Source organism: Oenanthe melanoleuca, chromosome 8 (assembly GCF_029582105.1).
Source record: "Oenanthe melanoleuca isolate GR-GAL-2019-014 chromosome 8, OMel1.0, whole genome shotgun sequence".
NCBI classification, from domain to species: Eukaryota; Metazoa; Chordata; class Aves; order Passeriformes; family Muscicapidae; genus Oenanthe; species Oenanthe melanoleuca.
The window spans coordinates 2,153,349-2,175,343 of NC_079342.1; the positions used below are offsets into that span (position 1 = coordinate 2,153,349).

Genomic DNA, 21,995 nt, shown 5'->3' on the forward strand with positions numbered 1-21,995 from the left:
TCAGTTTTTAATTAAGAATAATTCCATTCTAAAGGCCAAGAAGGAGCCTTTGAGTCTTGGTGCCTTATTGGGGTGGAGCAGTTAAAGGTCAGCAGTTTTTGTGGCTGTCAGGGGAGGTTTGTGGCTCCCATCAAACTCAGTCATCTGTGATTCCCTGTCCCAAAGGATCAGCTGGGTCAAGGGGAGGCAGCTTTTGATGGGAATTTGCAGTAAAAATTTCAACTTTTCCACTGCTTTTGCAGCTTTAACCCCTTCACTACTGCCTGGTTCTAAAAGAACCTCAAAAATGGTTCCTAATTTTGTGTGCAGTTGCTTTGAGCCAGCTGGAGATCAAAGGGGTGAAGGGCAGAGCAGAGGTTCCAGCCCTTATTGTGATCCCAGCCTCTCCATTGGGTTTTCTCAAAAGCTTGGATGATTTGTTCATTTTAATCAATCTCTCAATAAAATATTTCTTCCCTAAAGCTCTAAAAATTGCTCTCTAATATGAAGAGCTATGGAAAAATCCTCTTTTATTCCCTTTTTTCCTTGACAAAATGAGTATGATGCTACTTATTTATGAATGTTTGGTTTCCCACACAACTCCAGATGATCTGAGCACCTGCTGCATAAAATCACTTTAGGAAAGGCCCTTTCAGAATTCACAGGGGGAAAATTCAGATTTTCTTGAAGGAGCAGTGGCCAGATGAGCTCAGTGGGATTTGACAGGCTGCTCAGGAGGGTTAAGAACATAAAAGGCTGTTCTGGCTGTCCTCTGGTGGCCTCTTTTGGGAAGCAGAAGTTGCATTTTCCCAGCACTTGGTGATCCTGCTGTGGAAGGTGCTGCTGAGACACAATCACTGAGAGTTAGAAAAGACACCATCATTCCTCACTGGTTTTGCTAAATGAACCTCTGCTCCTCTTCCTCTCCTTTTAACCTCTTGGATTGAATATTTCCTTCACAGAACAAGGAGAAGTTGGAAAAACTGAAAGGCCAGGCAGAGCAGTTTTGCCAAAGACTGGGGAAGTACCGGATGCCTTTTGCCTGGACAGCCATTCACCTCATGAACATTGTGAGCAGCGCTGGCAGCTTGGAGAGAGATTCCACAGAAGTTGAAGTTGGCACAGGAGGTACAGGATTGGGCATCTGCAGCAGGGAATGTGGGCAAATCCAGAGGATTTGATTCGTGTCCTGTAGCTGCTGTTGCTCCTTTTGTTGCTTTCCTCCCCCTGCCCCCATGGTCTGGGGTCACGGTTGAACTAAAACAGAGAATTCCATGATAACAAATGGTTATCTTTCAAGGATTTTACAAGCAAACCATCTGTTATATTATTTAAAACCAGGCTTGTGAGACTGAGGGAGCATTACAGGCTGATGAACATTTTCCAAAGGAGTGGATTAATCTTTGTGAGCCACATAGCTCATCCAAAACTGCTCTTCAGCATCCCCAAAACTGCCAACTCCATCATGTTTCAGAGCAAGGGAAATACATAAATCTCAGCAGAAGACTTTTCTAACAGCAGGAAGGCACTGGGGTGAGGTGGCTGGGAGGGGAGCAGGAGTCAGCTGTGCTCTGCATCCTCCTGATGGCCCGAGCACAACCAGCTCTTCTGTCACCTCCTGGCAGCATCCCCTCTCCTCCTGTGGAAACAGGAGCAGAAGTGGGCTCTTGGAGTGCATTTGCTTTACTTTGTAAGTGCCTTCAGTGAGCAGCTGCTGTGCTTGCAGAGCGGAAGGGCTCGTGGTCGGAGAGGAGGAACTCCAGCATCGTGGGGCGGCGCTCCCTGGAGAGGACCACGAGTGGGGACGAGGCTTGCAACCTGAGCAGCTTCAGGCCAGCCACCCTGACAGTCACCAACTTCTTCAAACAGGTATGGCAGGAGCAGCTCTCACCAAGCAGTTATTCCTTGGGCAGAAGGGCTGGATCACGTGAGCTCACTGAGGGATTGATTTGTGATGTGTTTGGTTTCTGTTCCCCGGTCGCAGGGAATCTTTGAGCAGCAGTTTGTTGTGTTATATATTAATTATCATGGAATAACAGACTGGGTTGGGTTGGAAGGGAGATTAAAACCCATCCAGTGCCAGGGCAGGGACACCTCCCACCATCCCAGCGTGCTCCAACCTGGCCTTGGACACTTCCAGGATCCAGGGGCAGCCACAGCTTCTCTGGGAATTCTATTCCAGGGCTCCCCACCCTCACAATTTCTCCCTAATATCTAATCTAAACCTCCTCTCTTTCAGTTATATATTACATAATATCATATATTAATTATGGTAGTAGTGAATCAAATCTCTCACAATTTAAGGTTGGCATCAGTTCCCTGGAGACATCCAGGGATCCCTGAGGAAAACAAAGCATTCTGCATCTGATGCTGCTTTGCTGAGTGGCAGCTCCTCTCAGCCAGAGCTTGGGATTTTCCTGAAGAGTGGAAAATATGATTAAAGGGAACAAATTTTTTAGTTAAGCTTAGCAAAAAGTAACAAGCTGAAAATTTTCTAAGATTTGCTTAATGTCACATCCAGTTAAGGAAAAACTGGTCACTACGTTAGCAATGATTTACAAAAGCAAGTATTTATTTACTTTGTTGAGGTTATTTGTTACTTTGAAGCAGCTCATTTTATTAGCTTGTCCTTTAAAAAGTACCAAACATTAATTTAAGATTTTAAATTTCAGATTCTTTATTATCTTCCTTTTCTCCTGTTAAGTATAATTAATTAGACACTACCCAGTGTTTTTCTCTTTACATTTGCTTTTTTTTTTAAATGTTGTGATTTCTTACCTTTAAAATCAGGTATCTTCTGCTTTTGGGTGGCAGAGTCTCATTTTCTGTAATATTTCCAAAATTAGCAAAACTCTGAGCTATTAGAATGGGCACAAGGAAGATTGGCAACAGACTCCTTGCACTTCCTGCTTTTCCTGAAAATTAAGGCTCATCCCAAAGGAAAGGCAGAGGGGAAGGAATGAGGATCACCTCCTGAATGACAGATACTTTTTCAAACTATTACACTTGCTAAAAAATGGGTATTTTTTGGAAAATCTTTTATCAGCCATTTCCAGTTTGGAAAAAGATAATATTGATGGGGAGAGAAAAGGCTTTCAATTAAAAGTTCCTGCAGCTGTCAGGATGATGAATAAGGGATGAAGGAAGGGGAAAGGATGGAGAATTGAAGTGTAATTTAACATTTAGTGCTAACACCTTGTTCTGGGAAGGCAGTTTGGTGTCAGAGGGAAGAGCCTGTGGGGTGGGAGGGTTTGTTCACTCTCTGAGGGTTGTCTGGGTGACCAAATCTTGTCCCCTGGGCAGGAGGGGGATCGCCTGAGCGACGAGGACCTGTACAAGTTCCTGGCTGACATGAGACGTCCCTCGTCGGTGCTGCGCAGGCTCCGGCCCATCACAGGTACCCAGGCAGCCCTTGGGGCCAGAGCTGGGCTGGTTCCTGCCCCAGGCAGCCCTTGGGGCCAGAGCTGGGCTGGTTCCTGCCCCAGGCACCCCAGAGCTGGGCTGGTTCCTCCCTCAGGCACCCCAGAGCTGGGCTGGTTCCTCCCTCAGGCAGCCCCAGAGCTGGGCTGGTTCCTCCCCCAGGCACCCCAGAGCTGGGCTGGTTCCTGCCCCAGGCAGCCCCAGAGCTGGGCTGGTTCCTGCCCCAGGCACCCCAGAGCTGGGCTGGTTCCTGCCCCAGGCAGCCCAGAGCTGGGCTGGTTCCTCCCCCAGGCACCAGAGACATCCTTGAGGATGGTCCCTGCACAGCAGGAGCACTGGAGGTGTTATGGGGCAGGTTTGTGGCACACTGAGGGTGTCTCTGAGGAGAAGATGCAAACCCCAAACTCAGGAATCTCTGTTTCCCACTTTCAAAGGAGATCTCTGTCCTGGCTCCCACTCCTGGTTAACAGGAGCAGGCTCCACCTCTGAGAAGGGGGAATAGAAGCCCTGGCACACCTCAGTGGAGCTGGTCCCTGACCTGTGATATTCCTGACAATATTGACTTAACCTGCCCATAAAACTCTCCAGGGACAGCAATCCTGCCTCTTCCTTGGATCATCTCCCCAGCTCTCAGCTGGCCTTGCAGCCAGGTTAGGTTTTAGGAAAACTTTGCAAAATTGTCTTGCTGCAAATTAATCTGAATCTGGTCTGCCATGGCCTTGGGCAGTGACCAGAACCTTCCAAGCACTTCACTGCCCTGATCACTTCACCCAGCTCACCTCTGGTTTGTAGCCTGACCAATCTCAGGGTTTTTCAGCCTTTCCTCTGATGGAGTTTTGTTTGTATCAATAGCTGGCCCTCACAGGAACATTATTTAGGCTGGATTTGCCCAGTTTTCCTATGAAAAAAGCATCTATTCCTTGGTAAGATGCATATTTTCTCTTGGTTCTTATTATCTGCTCCCCAGTGCCTTAGATATCAGTTGGATCCACTGATACTTGTCAACAAATCCAGTTTGGCTGTAATTTATCATTTGTTGATTTATTAAATTAATACATAGAATGCCAATGAATATATAGGATATTAACCTGAATAAACAAAGCACAATTATGCTTTAAAAAATAATTTCTATTAATTAATTAATAAAATCCCTTTCTTCTTGCAGCTCAGTTGAAGATAGACATATCTCCAGCTCCAGAGAACCCCCACTACTGCCTAACCCCAGAGCTGCTGCAAGTCAAGCTTTACCCAGACAGCAGAGTCAGACCTACCAGAGAAATCCTGGAGTTCCCTGCCAGGGATGTCTACGTCCCAAACACCACATACAGGTCAGAGTTTTGAAATCCATTTCACTTTCCAGGGCCTGAGACTGCCAAGTGTAGAAATTCCTCCCTTATCAGTGAGGTTGTTGCAAGATTTGGTTTATGGCCAGAGGCATGGGAAGGGTTCAGGCTGACACAGCAGAAAAGGCTCAGCTGGGGAGGCACAAACAGGTTTGCATCAAACTTGGCTGTGAATGAGAACATGGGAGAGGTTTCTCCATTTCTCAGAACTCGGGGTGGAATTTTTAAAATTCTTTTCAGTTTTATGCAGGGTTTTTCCTTTGCTGAAGTCACCATTCTCTTACTGGTTTTATTAATTTATGTCACTTTCAGTGACTTTTTTTTCTTTAAAGTGAGGGATAGAAATAGAGAAAATGCATAATCCCTTTGTTCATATTTCCATTTTGATTTCCAAGCAATTTCTTTGTTTACAATACTTGACAAAAAATCTTCTGAAGCCCTGAAAAAATAGAATTTTTTTCTAAATATCTTGGGAAACAATAACCTTTCTTTTCATTATGTTCCATTATTAATTTAAAGTTTTTTTCACAGTATCTTTGAAGACATTACATGGCTAAGTGGAATTATCTTCATCAGCTGAGTAATTTCACCAACTTAGCAAATCCTTTATTTAAATTTAGATACAAACCAGCTTACAAGAAGGGTTTAGTCAAGTTCCATATGCTATATTTTGCAAAGTCTCAGCCATTTATTTATTTGTCTATTTATTCATTGGACAGGTAATTTAACATTACAGTAAACCAGTACAAATAAGCAACACTGCATGATCTCATCTCTGTTACAAACCCGTGAGAATTAAAAGGATTTTTTTTTTTTTTGCAGCATTTCTGTAATTAACACATTCTGTTCACTGGGCTTCACTCTGACAAATTACAACCAAAACCATTTTCTGTGTCATTACAAGTGCTGAGATAAAAAATCCACGCTGTACAAGGGTTGGGCAAATAAACAAGTCAATATGACTCAGGGGAACTGCAGGGCTGGGGCTTTGTCAGTCAGCACTCCCAGGGCCAGCCCAAGGCTGTCACTGTGAGTTCTGCAGCTCAAGTTCAACATGTGAGTGTCCCCAGGAGCTGGACCAGCCCTGTGCCGTGGCTGGTGCCTGCTGGGTTTGTGGGTTGGCACCCTTGACCCCATTGGAGCAGCTGTTCCCTAAGTGAAAGGTGTTTTGTTGTGTGCTCACTTGGTTGTTTATTTAATTCCTTAGAAAGGTCACCAGGGCTTGGCTGTGATTCATGTCAGGTGAGGAGAGCAGATCTTTCAGTGAAGTTTGGCTCTTCACTCTCAGTTCTGCAGTGGCTGCAGAGTTGGGGTCAGAGGAGTAGGGCTGCTCTGAATCCCTGTGTGATGGATTTGCCTTAGCTACACTCCTGGAAAATTGTCTGGAAATACCCAGAAATGGGCTAATTCCTAAAATTGGAAATTCCTAAAACCAGGAATTACCCATCTTTCATTTGCTCCTAAAACATTCCACAACAAAACACAAACATTCAGTTAGTTACTTCAAGAAAGAAAATTTCTTTTTTTTTTTTTTTCTCCTAAATGCTTTCCTAGGGTTTTGCCAGGGCTTTGTTCCCAGAAAAAACTTTCTCTTTTCCCTACTACACAACCCAGAAAGGAATGCACAGCCTGAAAACCCATTCCCCCAAACAATATTATCCAATATGTGACAGGTTGGCTCCTAGGCATTAAAATTTCATCCTGGGAGGGAAAAGCTCTGTGAAAAGTTGCAGCACATTGACACTGGGGCTTGAAGGAATGACAATACTCACCAAACATTTTGTAAGACCATCTCAGATGCCTCAGGTTTATGTTTTGGAGAAACTCCATGCAGGGCATGGACTGGGACATGGCATCTGTTGGTAACACAGTCCTTTGGTGTGGTAAAGTTCAGTGTGTTAGTTCTGAGTTAAAATGCTGCAGGTTGAGCACTCAGTCAAAAGCTTTTTAAGTCTGTTGGGTGGATCATTATTTTGGTTGACTTGAGCAGGTAGTATCTTCCTTTCTTAGGCTTCCAGTATAAGCCTTTTCCTCTGTCCAGCCTCCCCCTGGACCTTGGTGTGACGTATTTCCCGTTCAGGTTGGTTTCCTCACACTCACTGTGCCACCAGCCTCCTGGGGAGAAATGTGGGAATGTCAGACACTGTGCTCTAGAGCAAACAGCTCCTTTGGCAACATAAATCTGCTTCATACACTAAATTCCAGCTAATTGGCATTATTTACCCAGCATTCCCAAATCACTGAATTGTTTGGGTTGGGAAGGTCCTCTAAAGTCAGGGGGTGCAGCCATTCCCCAGCACTGCCCCATGTCCCCAAATGCCACATCTACATGGATTTTAAGTTCCTCCAGGGATGGGGACTCCACCACTCTGGGCAGCTGTGCCAGGAGTGGACAACCTTTTTCATGAAGAAGTTTTCCCAAATATCAATTTAAGTCTCCTCTGGTGTAACTTGAAGCCATTCCCTCCTCCTCCTGTCCCTGTTCCCAGGGAGCAGATCCCAAATCCCTCCTGGCTGGGATACAGGGTGAGTTTTAAGCTCCCTCCCAGTCCAGCCACAGTTTCCTACGGTTTCCCATGGGTTCCATCCCCTCTGGCCATACCCAGGTACAGGGTGAGTTTCAAGCTCTCTCCCAGCCTAGCCATGGGTTTCCCATGGTTTCCCCTGGGTTCCCATGGTGTCCCATGGGTTCCATCCCCTCTGGACATGCCCAGGTACAGGATGAGCTTTAAGCTGTCTCCCAGCCCAGCCCATGGTTTCCCATGGGTTTCCCATGGTTTCCCCTGGTTTCCCTGATTTCCCACAGTTTCCCCTGGGCTCCCCTGGTTTCCCCTGGCTTCCCTCAGTTTCCCACCCCCTCTGGCCATACCCAGGTGGCTCTGGGGGCAGCTGGAGGCCGGGGCCGTGTCCCCGGTGGAGAAGCGCAGCCGGGCGTGCTCGGGCAGGGCGTTGGGGATGCTCCCTGCCCTCCTGGCCAGCTGCAGGCTGAAGTTGCTGCTGGGGCCCCCCAGGCTGAAGCTGTACTCGATGTGCCTCCTGTTCCCCCTCCAGTCCTGCAGCTCGATCCGCAGCAGGTAACTGCCCTGCTGGGTGATGGAGTAAATCTTCTTCAGGCCCAGCCAGAATTCCTCTGCAAAGTGGGAGGGAAGAGATGCTGAGTTTGATTTTAGGGATAAACCTGCAGGTAGTGTGTGTGAAAATACAGTATTTAAAAGGCTTTATTAATTGCTTTAATTAAATAGGTGATTTGAGCCTTGGGGACTGTTGATCTTTGCAGAGGTCTGCTGCTACATTCTTTTTGTTTACCTCTGCTTAATTGCACACTGATGATCAATAAAAGCAAGAGTTCTAAATGAACTGGAGCTTCCCCCTTTGAGTTTCCCACCTCGTGTGAAACTCTGAGAGGGAGCTGGAGACATTTAAAAGGTGTGTAATTGGAAGTGTGTGACAAATGAAGCCAGTGACATACATAAAACCTAATGGCAGTTGTTGCATTTTGGGAGGAAAGAGCTGCAGAACCAAACTGGGGTTTCAACACCCTCATGTACAAAGGGAATTTTTCTTTTGCTGGAATTTCTGATCATTAGTTTAATTGGTTTCATAGATTATATTCATTAAGTAGCTTATTATCAGCACAGGTAATTGCCAGATGTGGAAAGTGGGGCTGAATGTGAGTGCCATGCACACAGCTGGCATTTAAAGCCATGGAAGACAAGATGGTTGAGGAAAATACTCCCTAATTTCCAGGTTAGGAGCTGTGACATGGTTTATTTTATCACCTCTGAAGGTGCAGCAGAGCACTGAGTAGGACATAGCTGAGAGCAGTGACATTCTCTGCAAAACCCAACACTGAAAACATTTGGCTGCATCTTGGTGCAGTATTTGGGAACTGGGAGATCAATCAAGGAGCCACTAAAGCATCCAGCAGGATCAGATAAACTTTACAGGTGAAAGTCAAGCTCAGCTGTGAGCTCTTGTCCCAGAACTGAGGGAAAGACTGAGATACAGCAGCTCTTTATTATAAAAAATGTGAAAATGAATCAGTATTGCTGCTCACCTTGATAAGTTTTAGATCTGTGCTATGCTTAGAAAGTCAGAATATTTCCTAAACAAGAGGTCACTCATCTGATATGAGAAAAACAAGGAAAATAGTCTGGATTAGGAAGCTGTTGGGCAGCACTTGGTGCTGCAGATTCTTTGGAGTTGATGATTAACAGGGCAGTGTGGGTGTTCCCTCACCCTATGCAGCCATGGAGGGGATTGGCCACTCTGGAGGAGCCTGAGGTGTTTGCTCAGGGGAGCACACACAGCCTTGGGCTCTCCTGAGGCTGGAAAACTGATGTGGTTTGAAGGGTAACAGGATTGCAGCAAGGTTGAGCAAGTAGTGACAGCAACTTCATGAGGTTTTGCCTTTGTGTGTATTTGGGAGGTGCTTTTATAAATAGTAAAATCTTGATAAAATTGTTTAACTCATTCTGGCCTTGATTCAGTTTCTAAACACCCATTTGAAGGGATGTCTGAGAATTCCACGAGTTATGTGTTCTACTTAGCACTTTCTGTTGTTTTCAGGTTTAGTCTGCTTTCCTTTCCATAAGGAGACTCAGCTCTCAAATCAATTGATACCAAGAGACACAAAAAAGGGGATATTTACCATTGAGGTCACCAAAACCATTGGTGTAGGCATCCCAAGTTTGGTTGAAATCCAGCGATCCATCCACTCTCCTCTGGATTACAGTCCAGGATGTGCCTGTGAAAGGGGAAATAAGTCACAGCTTGGCCTTGGCCTCATTACCTGTCCTGAGTGTGCTCTGGGGTGCTCCCAGAATGAGTTAATTAAAGCCTTAATGAAGGGAATTCAAGTGAGCCCCACTGGAGAGAACCCAGGGCTGTTCGAGTGTCCTGAGCCACACTCGGGGTGGCTGCACTCACAGAATTATTTTCTTGGGCTGCCTTAACTGGGCTTCTGTTGTTTATGAGGGCTGAGAGACAGAGGAATTGATAAAGCAGAGATAAGAAAAGCCCCAGCCATTGGCTGAGGGGTCAGACTGTCTGCTGATAGTGCCTGGCCCTGGCACTGTCGGGGCAGGGCTGAGGTGCTGGGGCCGTGTCCCCTCTGCAGCTGCAGGGGGGTCTCGTGCTGCCCTGGCCCCAGGTCATGACACCCTCACTCCAGCAGCTCCAGCCAGTGCCAGCAAAGGAGGTTTTTGCAGAGGGCAGCCCTGTGAGCTCTGTGTGCACACCCCAACACGTGGGGTGGCCCCGTGAGCTCCCGGCTCTGAGGGCAGAGGGAAGGGGACAGGGGGCAGGGGACAGGCACAGAGCAGCTCAGGGGGTGCAGGGCAAGCAGGGAATGAGGGAATGGCCAAGCTCTGGGTGATCTTGGTGGCAAAAGGAGCAAACTTGGGTCCTTAGGAAGGTGGAACTCAGGTAGGTGATGTGACAATTGTGTTGCTGGCTGCTGAGCCACCCAAACATGGCACAGGAATCCTGTCCCAGGACTCACTTCTCTGGGTTAGTCTGGCACAGCTCAGTCTAAATAGAGCCTGTTCAGGAGCAAAATTTTACTTCTGTAAAAGCAAATTGTTTGCTCTTTTTGGGAAATGCATTAATTTACACTATAATGAGTTACACTATAGTGGCAGTTACACTATAATGGCATTTATAGTGACCATTTTTATTTCCTACAGCTAAAGAGGCTTGGGATTTGGATATCCTTAATTTATGTCACATGATTTAATGTCCTTTCCTCAGCATAAACAAGAGGAGAGTAAATATGAGAGCAGTGATAAAGAGATTTCAGGATATGGAAAACCTGAGGCCACTAAGAGAAGTCAGGAGGATACATAAATCATAAGTTTTTGTGGACTTTGGGAGGAGACAAAGTTTTTTGGCTTAGAGGAAGATATTTCTGTGAAAATTAGACTGTTGCTGGCACAGCTCTTACCGAATTTCATCTCACAGTAGACATTGAAGGGTTCTGAGCCATTGGGCTGGATAGTGTAGACCCCACTGTCCTGCACCCCAGTGTGGTAGAGAGCAGTGCAGTCAGCAGCAGCACCTGGGGGAGCAAACAGCCTGTTAGAAATCCTGCTTGGGGTGTGCTGGGCTGAGAGCTAAAGAAAAAAATGGGAATGATGATACTGGTAGTTTTATTTTACAATAAATGGCATGGAATGGGCAGACTGCTTTGGGCATAACAGTGCAGCTGCCAAGGTGTGCATAGGTTGGACTGCCTGTGTTTTTTAACTTAGGCAGGGTTTCCATTTGGGGAATTTTGGAAAGTTTCTAAGGCTTAAGACTAGACTCAGACAAATGGGCTTTTCTACCCCTTGTAAAGTTCCTAGTAAATACCATGCCCACTGCTACACTTCATCAGTGCCTTTCAACTTCAAAGAAAGGACTTCTAAATCTTATAATTAGCCAGGGTGGAGTAAATTAGTTCTGTGTTCAGTCTCCACAAGATGGACATGGGTAAAGGCATGGTCACAGCATGTTTGCAAGAGGGGGAAGGGATCCTGTTACTGCATTTGTGGGCATTGTTCCTGTGTGTCACCCCAGAGACAAGTACAGCTGGAGTGGGGCTAAAGAGATAATGACATATTTTCCTAAGAAGGAAATCTAGTTCCTTCCCACAGCCCAGTGTATAGGATAAAAATCTTCTCCTTTTAGTCTTAGACTCCTAAAAAGCAATCCAAGGCTGTCCCAGGGAAGGCAGCATGTGCTGTGGTCAGGTGTCAGTGGGTCTCACCATCAGCTCTGTGTGTCCCAGCCGTGGGTTTGTGCACAGCAGAGGGGATGGGCTCTGCTTCCTGCTCCTCCCCCATGAAGGAATTCTCCAGGAGCTCCTGGAGCTCGATGTGGTTCAGCTGCAAGAGCCAGAATTACACTGTTAATTTCCCAAGGCTCTGGAATGAAGAGGTTCAAGGATCAAGACAATGTCATGTAGAGAATAATTTTTCTTGCAGGTATAATCCTGTAGAACACCCAATTTACCACACAAAAATAACTTCAGCTCCACCCTGGTGGATTTTTGGTGGGAATGCCAAGTGTGCCACTGCTCTGACAGGGTAGGATTCATGAGGGGAGGAAATGACCCCTTCTCACATGGTGCACCTTGATGGACAAACAGATTTAACTCATTTCCTCAGGTGACATCACTCAGATAAATAATACCAACAGCTAAGAGGACAGAGCCCACAGATCCTTAGGCTGAAATGCATTTTCCTTTCAGAGTAAATTAAATCTGAGCATGTTGTCTGTACTGTGTTGGACTTCCACTCTGGAAATTAAGAAAGAGGTAGAAAGCAATGAGTCTTCCAGACCAATGGAAGAATTATCTATCTGTCTATCTAAGAGATAATCAGAGAAAAAAAACCAAATTAGCAGTCAGAAAATGCAGCAGCCTGATGTTGAGAGAGGATCTCAAAGCTGTTGTTGGCCATAGCTCCTGCCTGGCAGCTCTGCAGCCTCTCCCCAAACTGGTACCTCAGAATGGTCCCCACCTTCCTCTGCACCCCAAACTGAGCAAGGGATGGACCCTGAACTGCCTCAGTGCTGGGACAGGTGGGAGGGGAGGCAGGGGTGGTTCTGTACCTTGTCCTCCAGCTCCATGATCTGGTTGTGCTGCCTGTCCAGCTGCATGTGCTGTTCCTCCACGATTTTGAGGAGCTGCTTGATGTCGCTGTCCTGCTGCTCCACAAAAGCCTGGGCAGGGAGGGAAGGATGGAGGAGGGTTAGGAGCAGCACAAGACCTTCAGCAGTGGTTCTGCCTCTCTAACTCTTGTCCTGGGGCCAGTTTTGAGAGACACAAACCATTGAATATTGCCCTTCCTAAAATATCCCTAACTGCAAGGGACCCTCAGGGATTATCAGAGTCCAGCTCCAAAGGTTTGCCTGCTTTGCCTCTAAATTGAAAAATTTCTTTGCTTCTGGAGCAAGCATCCTTTTTTTTTTTTTTTTTTTTTTTTTTTGAGACAAAATACTGGCAGCTTTGTAGATTCTTTTTTTAATTGCTCTTTCCCTTCCATTTTCACATCCAGAACAATTATGTTCTGTTTAATCAACCCTTTATTCAAACTAGATATATGGCACTGATCAAAAAAGGGAAAAATTCCCAGCATTTAGAGTATGAGCTGGGATTCATTCAAATTCAAAACATCCAGCATTTTGCCATACAAATTGCTTGACCTTTTTATACTCCTGCAAAATACAGTTAATATTTTCTTTTCTATAGAAAACCTTATATCCACCTAACTACTTGCATGATTTACATGTTAATTTTATTAACACTTGTAAGGTTCTTTGGTTCTGGAGCTCCTGCAGGTGCTGTAAATGTCCCTCTCTAAGGGTTTAAGCTCCCTGTTTCTGCACTGAGCAGGCAGTTCCCACTGCATTGATTTGGGTGATGTACAAACCCATGGGCTTGGGAATCTTGTCATTTTCCCAATTACAAAAGTTTTCTATTGTTGTGATGACAAAATTTCTTAAAATTTATTTGCCAATAAATACTGAAAATAATGCAGATCTTTATGATTTCACAATTTTTCACTGATTTCGCTGGGGAATTTTACTGCAAAATTAATGCTGTGCCAGGGTAAGACAGTGATTTTTTTTAAAGGTTTTGGCAGTGATTTCTTTCTCAAAATGCAGGCTAGTATTCCAGTGAGGAGCAAGGGGAAGCATGAGCTTCTATTGCATAATTACTGATAATGGCATTGCAGTGTATTTTGGCTCAGTGTGTCAGGGCCTTTCACAAGTCACTTACTTTGAGTGAAGAAATTTCTTTTGTCTCTTGCACCGAAGGCTGGATAATGGCCAGTTTGGTGACCTTGTCCTCCAGTCCCCACACTTGCTCCTGCAGCTGGTTTTTGTTTTGGATGAGGTCTTCAATCTTCATGTTCATCTCCTGCGAGAGGTTCTTTATCTCCTCGTTGTTGAGCTGCAGCCTGGCCGTGGTTTGCCGGAGCTGCTCCTCTTCCTCCTTGATTTCGCTGGTTTGCAGGGAGAGCTCGTAAAAGGACCTGTCAAAAATGTAGAGTTTCTGAAAGATGTCGTTCATCTGGCCCTTGGTCTTGTGGACAAAGTCTTTGAGGCCGTGGCCCAGCTGGAGGAGCCCGTTGGCCAAGATCCGGACGTCGTCCAGCATCGCGAATCGCGATTTCGTTTCCGGAGATCCGGCGGAACCCACGGAGAAAAAATCCTTGTCAGCTGCAGCTGGGAGAGCCAGGGGGGCCAGGAATAGTAAAACTGGGATGATCTTCATGTTTCCTGCTCTTGGAGGCAGAGGCTTTTCCCGGTGCTGGCTTGTGCTCTGTGGCTGTTCTGGGTTGCAGAACTCGATCTATTTATACCGCTCTTCATTTTAGCAGAGGCAGAGCAGCGGGTTGATCATTAAACTCTGTGTGTTTGAACGAGTGTAACCCCTCCTGAATGTAGGTTGGTGCCTGGGAAGAGAAAATTGAGAGACTGGCACGTTGCTGATTGAACTGGTTCTGAACTTTTCCATCTGCCAGGCCTTCTGGTGTAAAGTGTTATTGATGGCACGGTGTTTTTCACACAACTCTTTTTAATAGATTAATTTTGGCCCATAATCTTGGTAAGGGTTTAAATTGCTCCTAGTTTGTATTGTTTGGTTCCCTTTATTGCCTCAGGAGTGTGAAAGGATTTTTACCATGTTTAAGAGCACTGGATGTTCAGCTTGTGAAGCTCCTTGATGAGCTGTGGAAGGGCAGAATATTCCCAGATGATTCACACAACTTGATTTTCATCTGGGGCCGTTTTCTGATGTAACTCATTGTGCTGCAGTGGATTTACTTGTCATCGAGCCCAGATTAAGTGAGAAAGAGGGAATTAGGTCCAGAGATTGCCTGGATGTGATCCTGCTGTGTTAAGGTTTGTGCAGTAATTTACACCATATAAAACTTATTTTTTAAGAGCTGCTTTCCAGAGGTGGGTGAGATAAATAACACCTTGCTTGCATTTCTCACCTTACCATTCTTTTTGCTGTTTAAGATTCACAATGCATAAAGAAAGGCTCTGAGTGCTCTGGAATAAATGCCCAGTTCTGCAGTGGGTCTCTGCATGGAAATATGGGGTTTTTGGGTAGTATTGCAGTGTATGTGAGGGGTATTTTTTTTTTTTCTTCTTTCTGGATTCATTCATAGCAATCCAAGAGATCAAAATCAAGCATTGCACAATGTACTTTGGAGAGTTTTTAGGTTTTTGCCAAATTGTTGTATGTTTAGGAGTTTCTCCCATGGTCTTTTTGTTGTGTTGTTCGTGTACATATGCATGTGTGGTATGAAGCATCCATAGAAAAAATATTTAAAAAATGAAATTTTTACCTCGTATGTTGAACTTTCTGTGTGCTCAGGGGTTGGTAATGTTCAGGTAACCTTCCCACTCACAATTAAATACTGTGAAAGTCTTTTAGATCTCAGATTAATTGCTGGAGAATATTTTGTGCCAGTATGATTGGGATCAGAGTTGCTGGAGTACCTGAAGTATGGGAAAACAGCAGAAGCAGGGAGGTCATCAGGCCCAGCTCTGGGCAGAATAGGGATTCCTTAAAAAAAACCAATTCTAAATTGTTTCTCTGGCATCTGACACAAGGATTTTGGGTTGCAAAACTTGAAGAACTGGTTATATAATTTGAAAAAAAAACAACAAAAGAAACCCAAAACAAATATATAGACATTCTTCAGTCTACTTCAGAGTACTTATGTGGCTTTGGATTTATGTGGTTTCAGATTAACCATTTTCTTTTTTAACTATTTCATGCAAGACATCTTTCTGGTTTATTTTGAATTCTTCCTAATGCCATCACCCCCCAAAAATCTTGGCATAGCCTTTAGAAAAATATGGGGAGTTACTCAAGAAATACTCAAGTTACTCAATGACCAAGCAACTGGGGATCAGACATTCCATCAGGTTTCTACAACTTGAGTCCCATGTGCTGCTCAGGCACGACACTACCTATGGAAAAGTTTTTTTTTCCAAAGGGAAAAGGCAGCCAAAAGGCCCTGATGTCAAATATTAGTAATAATTAGCTGCCAAGCATGTTTCCATATAAATGCCAAGGCCAGTGAAGTCAGGCAGTGCTAAACTCACTCCCAGAGCACCCCTAGATGTCACAACAGACCCAGAGAAAAGTCACTTTTCCAGAAGAAAAGTGGGACACAGGAAAGCAGAGAGGAGAAAAGCTGCTGGCATGAATAAACCATAAAATTCAAGAGCTGTGAAAACCCTGAGAGGGAATCCTGCCTCTGAGAGTTGTCAGCTCAGTCAGGAAAAGATGTATATAACAAACATGATCCTGAAGGTTTTTCATGCACCTGGGTGACCCTGATTATATGGGCTTTAAATGATTTTTATAGTAGGAATAAAGCAAAGAAAAAGGTCTCTGGGTTTTACTGAAAAGGGAAATTTTCATAATAGTTAGAAATTCCCTCTAAGAGTTAGGAGCGGCTCTTAATGTTTTAATACCTTTGTGAAGGATTTTGCAAAATGGCTGCAATGATACTACATAAATATTTAGAGGAGTGCCTGGTGCCATTATTTCCATGGTTTGGGAAGCCTTTGCACTTCAGCAATTTATTTTATGAAAGTAAAAGTGCTTTAGAGATCTGTTTGAGATAATAGGATAAGCTTTGCACATATTTGGTGTAGCATTTTAATAACAGCTCCAAACATAAGCCCTTGGGTTTAAAGCTCCTGCCTGTAACTTTTATTGATAGAATCAAGACATTTATAATGTTCCTGTCACTTTTTCAGCCATCAGTCCCTTTCCATGGCTCCTGTAACTGTATTTAGACAGGAAGATGTGAGGTTTTTAGTTGTGTAGGGTAGAAGAGAGGCTGGGAGAGCTGGGGATGGAGAAAAGAAGGCTCTGGGGAGATTTTAGGGGCTAAAGGGGCTCCAGGAAAGCTGGACAGGGACTTGGGACAATGGCCTGGAGTGACAGGACAAGAGGTGGTGGTTTTAACCTGAAAGAGGGTAGGTTTAGATTAGATTAGATTTTGGGAATGAATTAATTTCTGTGTGGGTGGTGAGGCCCTGGTACAGTTTGTCCAGAGCAGCTGTGGCTGCCCCATCCCAGGCAGTGTCCAAGGCCAGGTTGGACAGGGTTTGGAGAAATGGACAGTGGAACGTGTCCCTGGACATGGCAGGGGGTGGAATCTTTGTATCCCTTCCAACCCAAACCAGTCTGGGATTCTGGGGTGAGGTAAAACAGGATTTTTCCACTTGGAGTCTGTTTTGCAAGCTGGGCATTTTTTCCCCTCTTTCCATGTAAGTTTTCCCCAAATGGAAGAAGCCTGTAATAGGAAACCCTCTGGAGAGAGGCTGCCTGACAGGGGGAGCATCCCCCTGTCCCTTATTCCTGTGGGTTCTGTACATCTGAAATCCAGTGAAATGCCCTTAATGAGGGCTTGAATAGCAATGGAGAGGGGAATAACCTGTCCCATTCCTCAGCACAAATCAATCCTGCCTTTAATATAGGGATCCTGTAGCCTGGCTTCACAAATACCTTAAATCCTTCTCTTAAGCACTAATAATACTTAATAAAAGTTTTATGAGCAAGGTACATTTTAGAGTAAATTTTCATATCCATTTTCATTTTAAAAAGAACCATCAAGCAGCAAATGTATTCATGGCAGAACAAAGTAATTTAGGAGAGTCACAAAAATGGCCCTGGCCCCCTCTGAAATAGTAGGAGAGCGTTGATTTGGCAAAGTGACCAGTGGGGATGGGATTCAAAAACTTAATTCAGCATGAAGGACTTGAGAGGGAAGAAATTCCCACTTGCCTGCTGAGCTTATTCCTCTGCCTGCAGGGGTGAAGCAGAGCCTGGTTCATAAGGCTGCCCCAAATATCCCTGGAGCTGGACTGCTCTTAGGGAATTCCTTAGGATCAGCATTAGCTGGGACTGTTTGGGCAGCAGATGGAATTGCCACCAGAACCAAGTCCTTGGGTGGGATTCACTGGCCAAAATATTGTCATTAGTTGCCATTTCAGGCAGCCAAGGGCAGCCTCCCTTTGCAGCTGCTCCTGCAGGAGTGTGTCCCACCAGTGCAGGTGTTTTGGAAACTCCTGGCATCTAAAAGGCACCAGGTACCTTCCCTGAGTTACTGCCCTCCTGAGAATCCAAAAAAGAGTCTTTTTGTTATCAACCTCCTGCTGCCAGCACTCGACAGCAGCTGCTTTATTATGCCTTAAATATTGTCCTGCTGTGCTCCTCACTTCACTTCTCTGAGCCCATCTGGCATCTGTTGTCTCTCTGGGACAAGGAACAGTTGGAAACTACTGAAAAATTGTGTTCAGACCCACAGAATAGTTCCCAGAGGGAAGGGAACCTCTTTTTCCTCTTGGCTCACAAGCCAGGGCTGTTGGAGTGTTGGTTCTGCAGTGTTTGGGCAGAATGCAGTGTGCCAGTCCTTTATCCCTGGAGCTGGAGGCAGCACTTGGAGCCCTCACTGAGCTCCCATGGAATCATCCCTCCTGCATCCCCTGGCTGGAGCTCCAGGGCCAGGAATGATGCTGGTGTGCTGGGCAGGGCTGTGTGGGAGATGGATTGGGGATTTCCAGGCTGGTTTTTTAAAGATATGTTAACAATTCATACATTTAGTTATGTTTGGCAACAAAAAGAAAAATAATTTCCTTTGAATAACTGAGTGTTGAGGTGGAAAAGTCTGTGGGAATGTTGCTTTTTTTTTTTATTCTTTGAAAGAACATCAAGGAGCTTCATGTAGGTCTAAGTTACTTGCACAAAGGACAGGTAGGGGTTTGTAGTGGACAGTTCTGCTGATGAAGTGTGAATCCAACTTTCACCTTGTTGGCAAGGGCCCAGCAGAGCTCAGAGGACAGAAAATGCTGCAGAATTTTGCATCTCTCATGGCTGTTAAAGTAATCACAGACTTGGAGAAAGGGGGCTGGAAGAGGTTTCCAGAATGTGTCACCTGCCCAGTAAAGGTTGAGGTTGTCTTTAAACCCATCTGGAGAGTGACTGCCTCACCTGTCCTGAGAAACCACCAGAAAATGGAAGTTTCACACCCTCCAAGGCAATTTGTTCTACTGCTTTAACTCTCCTTACAGCAGAACATTTTCCCTTGTGCCTCACCTAAATCTCCTGTGCTGCAATTTCCTCCCATTACGTCCTGCCACATTCCCTGTGGATGTGATGAGCACTTTATTACTTCAGGCTTTGAAACAGTTCTTTAGATACCTGAGAGTGTTGTCATTACCTGAAGCTACATATATCCATTTAGTTTAATCCATTCTCAGAGGAGAAATGTAACCTGAAGTCATCCTGATGTCAGGAGATTTAAAAAGAAAAAAAAGTACAGGCCACAAGAAGCAAGGTATTTAACAGAAACCAGCTGCTCTGTGTTGAGCAAATAAAGTATATAAAGTGGAAGTAAATAAAGCTTTTGTATTCATATGTTTTCTTTCCACTTGAACTTTTCAGATTGTAGAACCACTGGGAAATTTTTAGATGGATTTTTCAAGAACCCTTCCAAACCAGAACTTTTTCAAAATATGATGAGAGTTTAAAAATTATGTATTTTGATGTCTGAAATAAGGGGTCATTACCAAAGACAGATTGTTTTGTCTGGGTGTGCACTGCATCTGAGTGAGTGGAAAATGTCAAACCCTTCACTTTGAGCTTTTCCACAGAGGTTGAAATGACAGCATTAGTGAAGGTGTGACCCCTCTCTCATCACCTGCTGCCTTTGTCTCTTGCAGGAATCTCCTTTATGTGTATCCACAGAGCCTTAACTTCGCCAACCGCCAGGGATCTGCCAGGAACATCACAGTGAAAGTGCAGTTCATGTATGGAGAGGATCCCAGCAATGCCATGCCGGTGAGGGACAGCCCTCAGGGCACTCCCTGCAGTCAGGAAACCCCTGAGTTGAAACCTCACTGAGATGTGTTTCAAGTTCAGAGGAATTGAAAGCTGTATTTCAGAGCATTTGTGTAGAGTTTGCAAGGTAACAGTGGAGCAGCTGGAATTTTAACATGAGATTGTTGGTTATAAGGGTGGTGAGGCCCTAGCAGAGGTTGCCCAGAGAGATTCTCCATCCCTGGAAGTGTCCAAGGCTAGGTTGGATGGGGCTTGGAGCAACCTGGGATAGTGTCTCATTCCTGAGATGGGATTTAAATTCCCTTCCAACCCCACCCATTCTGGGATTCTGTGTTTGCAGCAGATGCTGCTTGTGGTGGGAATAGAAGCTTTGCTTCCATGACAGAATTATAGGTGACAGCTTTGTTCAGTGATCCCCACTCAGAGAGGATCTGTGCAGGGGTGGTTCCATCCATCAGTTCTTCTGCCATGTTGTGTCCTTGTGTCACTGGAGGTGTTAAAATTGTGCCTTTTCTGAGACTGAGTGAAGTGCTGCCTGTAAGTGAAGGGCCAGGGAACAAGCAGGTGTAACTGTACAGGTGCACAATAAATGGAGCTCTAAATGTCTCTGCAGATTATGGAACAAATTCTTGGCACAGTTTTATAGGGGGGTTCCTGTGGTTTTTTCTTCTTTTTGCAGGTCATCTTTGGCAAATCCAGTTGTCCTGAGTTTTCCAAAGAAGCATACACAGCTGTGGTGTATCACAACAGGTAAAACACAGTGTGGAGGTGCAGTTACCAGTGGCTGGTGTTAATTATGTAATAATCAGTGTCTGGACAGCACTCACAGAGACTGAAGTGCCAGTTGGTGTTGTCCTTAGAGTTTTGTGACCACTGGGAGACAGAGTCTTTGTTTCTGTGGTACAATCAGCTTTGTGTGACCCTGAGCACGTAGCCCAGCTCAGCAGATGCTCCAAGTACAGCTCCAGTCAGTAGTCATGAAGATTTATGTTCCAAACTCACAGTAGCAGGTGCCCACATTGTTTCCTTGGAGCCTTTTAGGCATCAGCTACAAATTGGAACTACTTGGTCTTGAAAATAATTCCATTGCAGCTGGGGTGAGGAGTGCTGAATCCAGCAGGAATATTTTCTTGGCTTTTTTGCAGCTATGCCAGGGAGAGATGTTCCAGGAGAGATTCCTGTCCTGCAGGTCAGGGTTGTGGCAGTGTCCACGTTGACACAAGAGTTCATTGCTCATGGGTTTCAGTGTGCCTGTGTGAGGAGGAAGCTGCTGCCCTTTTTTTTTTTGTGGATTGGAAGTCTTTCCAGTCTTTGGTGATCAGAAAGTGAATTTCAGTCCCTTGGGATAGCCCATCCACTCCCTTCCCTGCAGATCCTTTAACTCAAAGGGCTCAGTCTTGAGCACAAGGTAGCAAACCACTGTGGGTGACTCAGCTGAGGCTCTGCTCTCTGCACAGATCTCCTGATTTTCATGAGGAAATCAAGATTAAACTTCCAGCCACTTTGACAGACCACCACCACCTGCTTTTTACTTTCTACCACGTCAGTTGCCAACAAAAGCAAAACACACCCCTGGAGACTCCAGTTGGCTACACCGTGAGTGTCTTTCCATCCTTGCATTTTTCAGCACAGGATTCATTCAAATGCATTTGCTGGCTCTTTGTTCAGCATCCCTGTGAGCTCATCTCCCATTGGAGAGCTTGAGAAATTGGCAAAAGCTCAAAGAAATGAAGAAATTAATTAAGAAATGTGTGTTTTTGTTGTTTTTTTCTCTTCCCAGTGGATCCCAATGCTTCAGAATGGCCGGTTAAAGACAGGTCAGTTCTGTCTTCCTGTGTCATTGGAGAAGCCACCACAGGCTTATTCAGTGCTTTCCCCAGAGGTGAGCTGAGTTCTCCTGCTGAAAACCAGCAGAATACATGAGAGAGAAAATGAGAGGGTGTGTGTGTACATATCTGTGTGTGTGCATTTATTGATTTCTTAAATACCGTTCAATTTAGACAGAATTTTAGTGTTTGTGTGTGGCTATGTGTGTGTGATATGACCAAAATAAATTAAAATAAATTAAATTGTCACATCCTCTTTCATTCTTCCCTCAACCTGCAGGTTCCCCTCCCTGGGATGAAGTGGGTGGATAACCACAAAGGAGTTTTCAACGTGGAAGTTGTTGCTGTGTCATCCCTCCACACTCAGGTACATGTCAAGAGCAGTCACTGGGATAAAATAATCTGACAGTTGAAACACTGTCAGAGTTGATGCTGTGAAGGGTGTAACAATCCCTTGTAGTGAAATTCCAATCTCATTTTCAGTTCTGAGCCAGCACACCTGTTTTTCCACATTCTGCTGTGAGTATATTTGAGAAGTTCTGCTTAAAAATATGAGTGGTTTGGCCT

The 21,995-nt window shown here is 45.0% G+C and overlaps 2 protein-coding genes across 7 annotated transcripts in view; one reads left to right on the forward strand and one right to left on the reverse strand.

Moving 5' to 3' along the window:
* The window catches only part of DOCK7 (dedicator of cytokinesis 7), a 90,430-nt gene that overhangs the window by 28,439 nt on the left and 39,996 nt on the right, over positions 1–21,995 (forward strand). For all 6 annotated transcript variants that reach the window (XM_056498072.1, XM_056498073.1, XM_056498074.1 and 3 more), the window contains exons 11-19: positions 942–1,107; positions 1,706–1,848; positions 3,283–3,376; positions 4,565–4,727; positions 19,485–19,602; positions 20,282–20,352; positions 21,060–21,198; positions 21,383–21,484; positions 21,709–21,795. In XM_056498072.1, coding sequence (XP_056354047.1) covers positions 942–1,107; positions 1,706–1,848; positions 3,283–3,376; positions 4,565–4,727; positions 19,485–19,602; positions 20,282–20,352; positions 21,060–21,198; positions 21,383–21,484; positions 21,709–21,795 — 1,083 coding nt within the window. The remainder of the gene's footprint in view (positions 1–941; positions 1,108–1,705; positions 1,849–3,282; positions 3,377–4,564; positions 4,728–19,484; positions 19,603–20,281; positions 20,353–21,059; positions 21,199–21,382; positions 21,485–21,708; positions 21,796–21,995) is intronic.
* Positions 5,090–14,325, reverse strand: ANGPTL3 (angiopoietin like 3). The gene is made up of 7 exons (XM_056498082.1): positions 13,507–14,325; positions 12,336–12,446; positions 11,491–11,608; positions 10,687–10,800; positions 9,394–9,489; positions 7,612–7,872; positions 5,090–6,857 (listed from the first exon to the last, which is right to left on the reverse strand). The coding sequence occupies exons 1-7, from the start codon at positions 14,002–14,004 to the stop codon at positions 6,679–6,681; spliced, it is 1,377 nt and encodes a 458-aa protein (XP_056354057.1). The 5' UTR covers positions 14,005–14,325; the 3' UTR covers positions 5,090–6,678.

Excerpts from the sequence above, each read along its gene's own strand:
- ANGPTL3 (XM_056498082.1), bottom strand. The coding sequence starts at position 14,004 with ATGAAGATCATCCCAGTTTTACTATTCCTGGCCCCCCTGGCTCTCCCA. Across the intron at positions 12,447-13,506 it reads AAGAAATTTCTTCACTCAAA|GCTTTTGTGGAGCAGCAGGA; the intron begins GTAAGTGACTTG and ends CTCCCTGCCCAG. Across the intron at positions 9,490-10,686 it reads CTACTGTGAGATGAAATTCG|GCACATCCTGGACTGTAATC; the intron begins GTAAGAGCTGTG and ends CCCCTTTCACAG.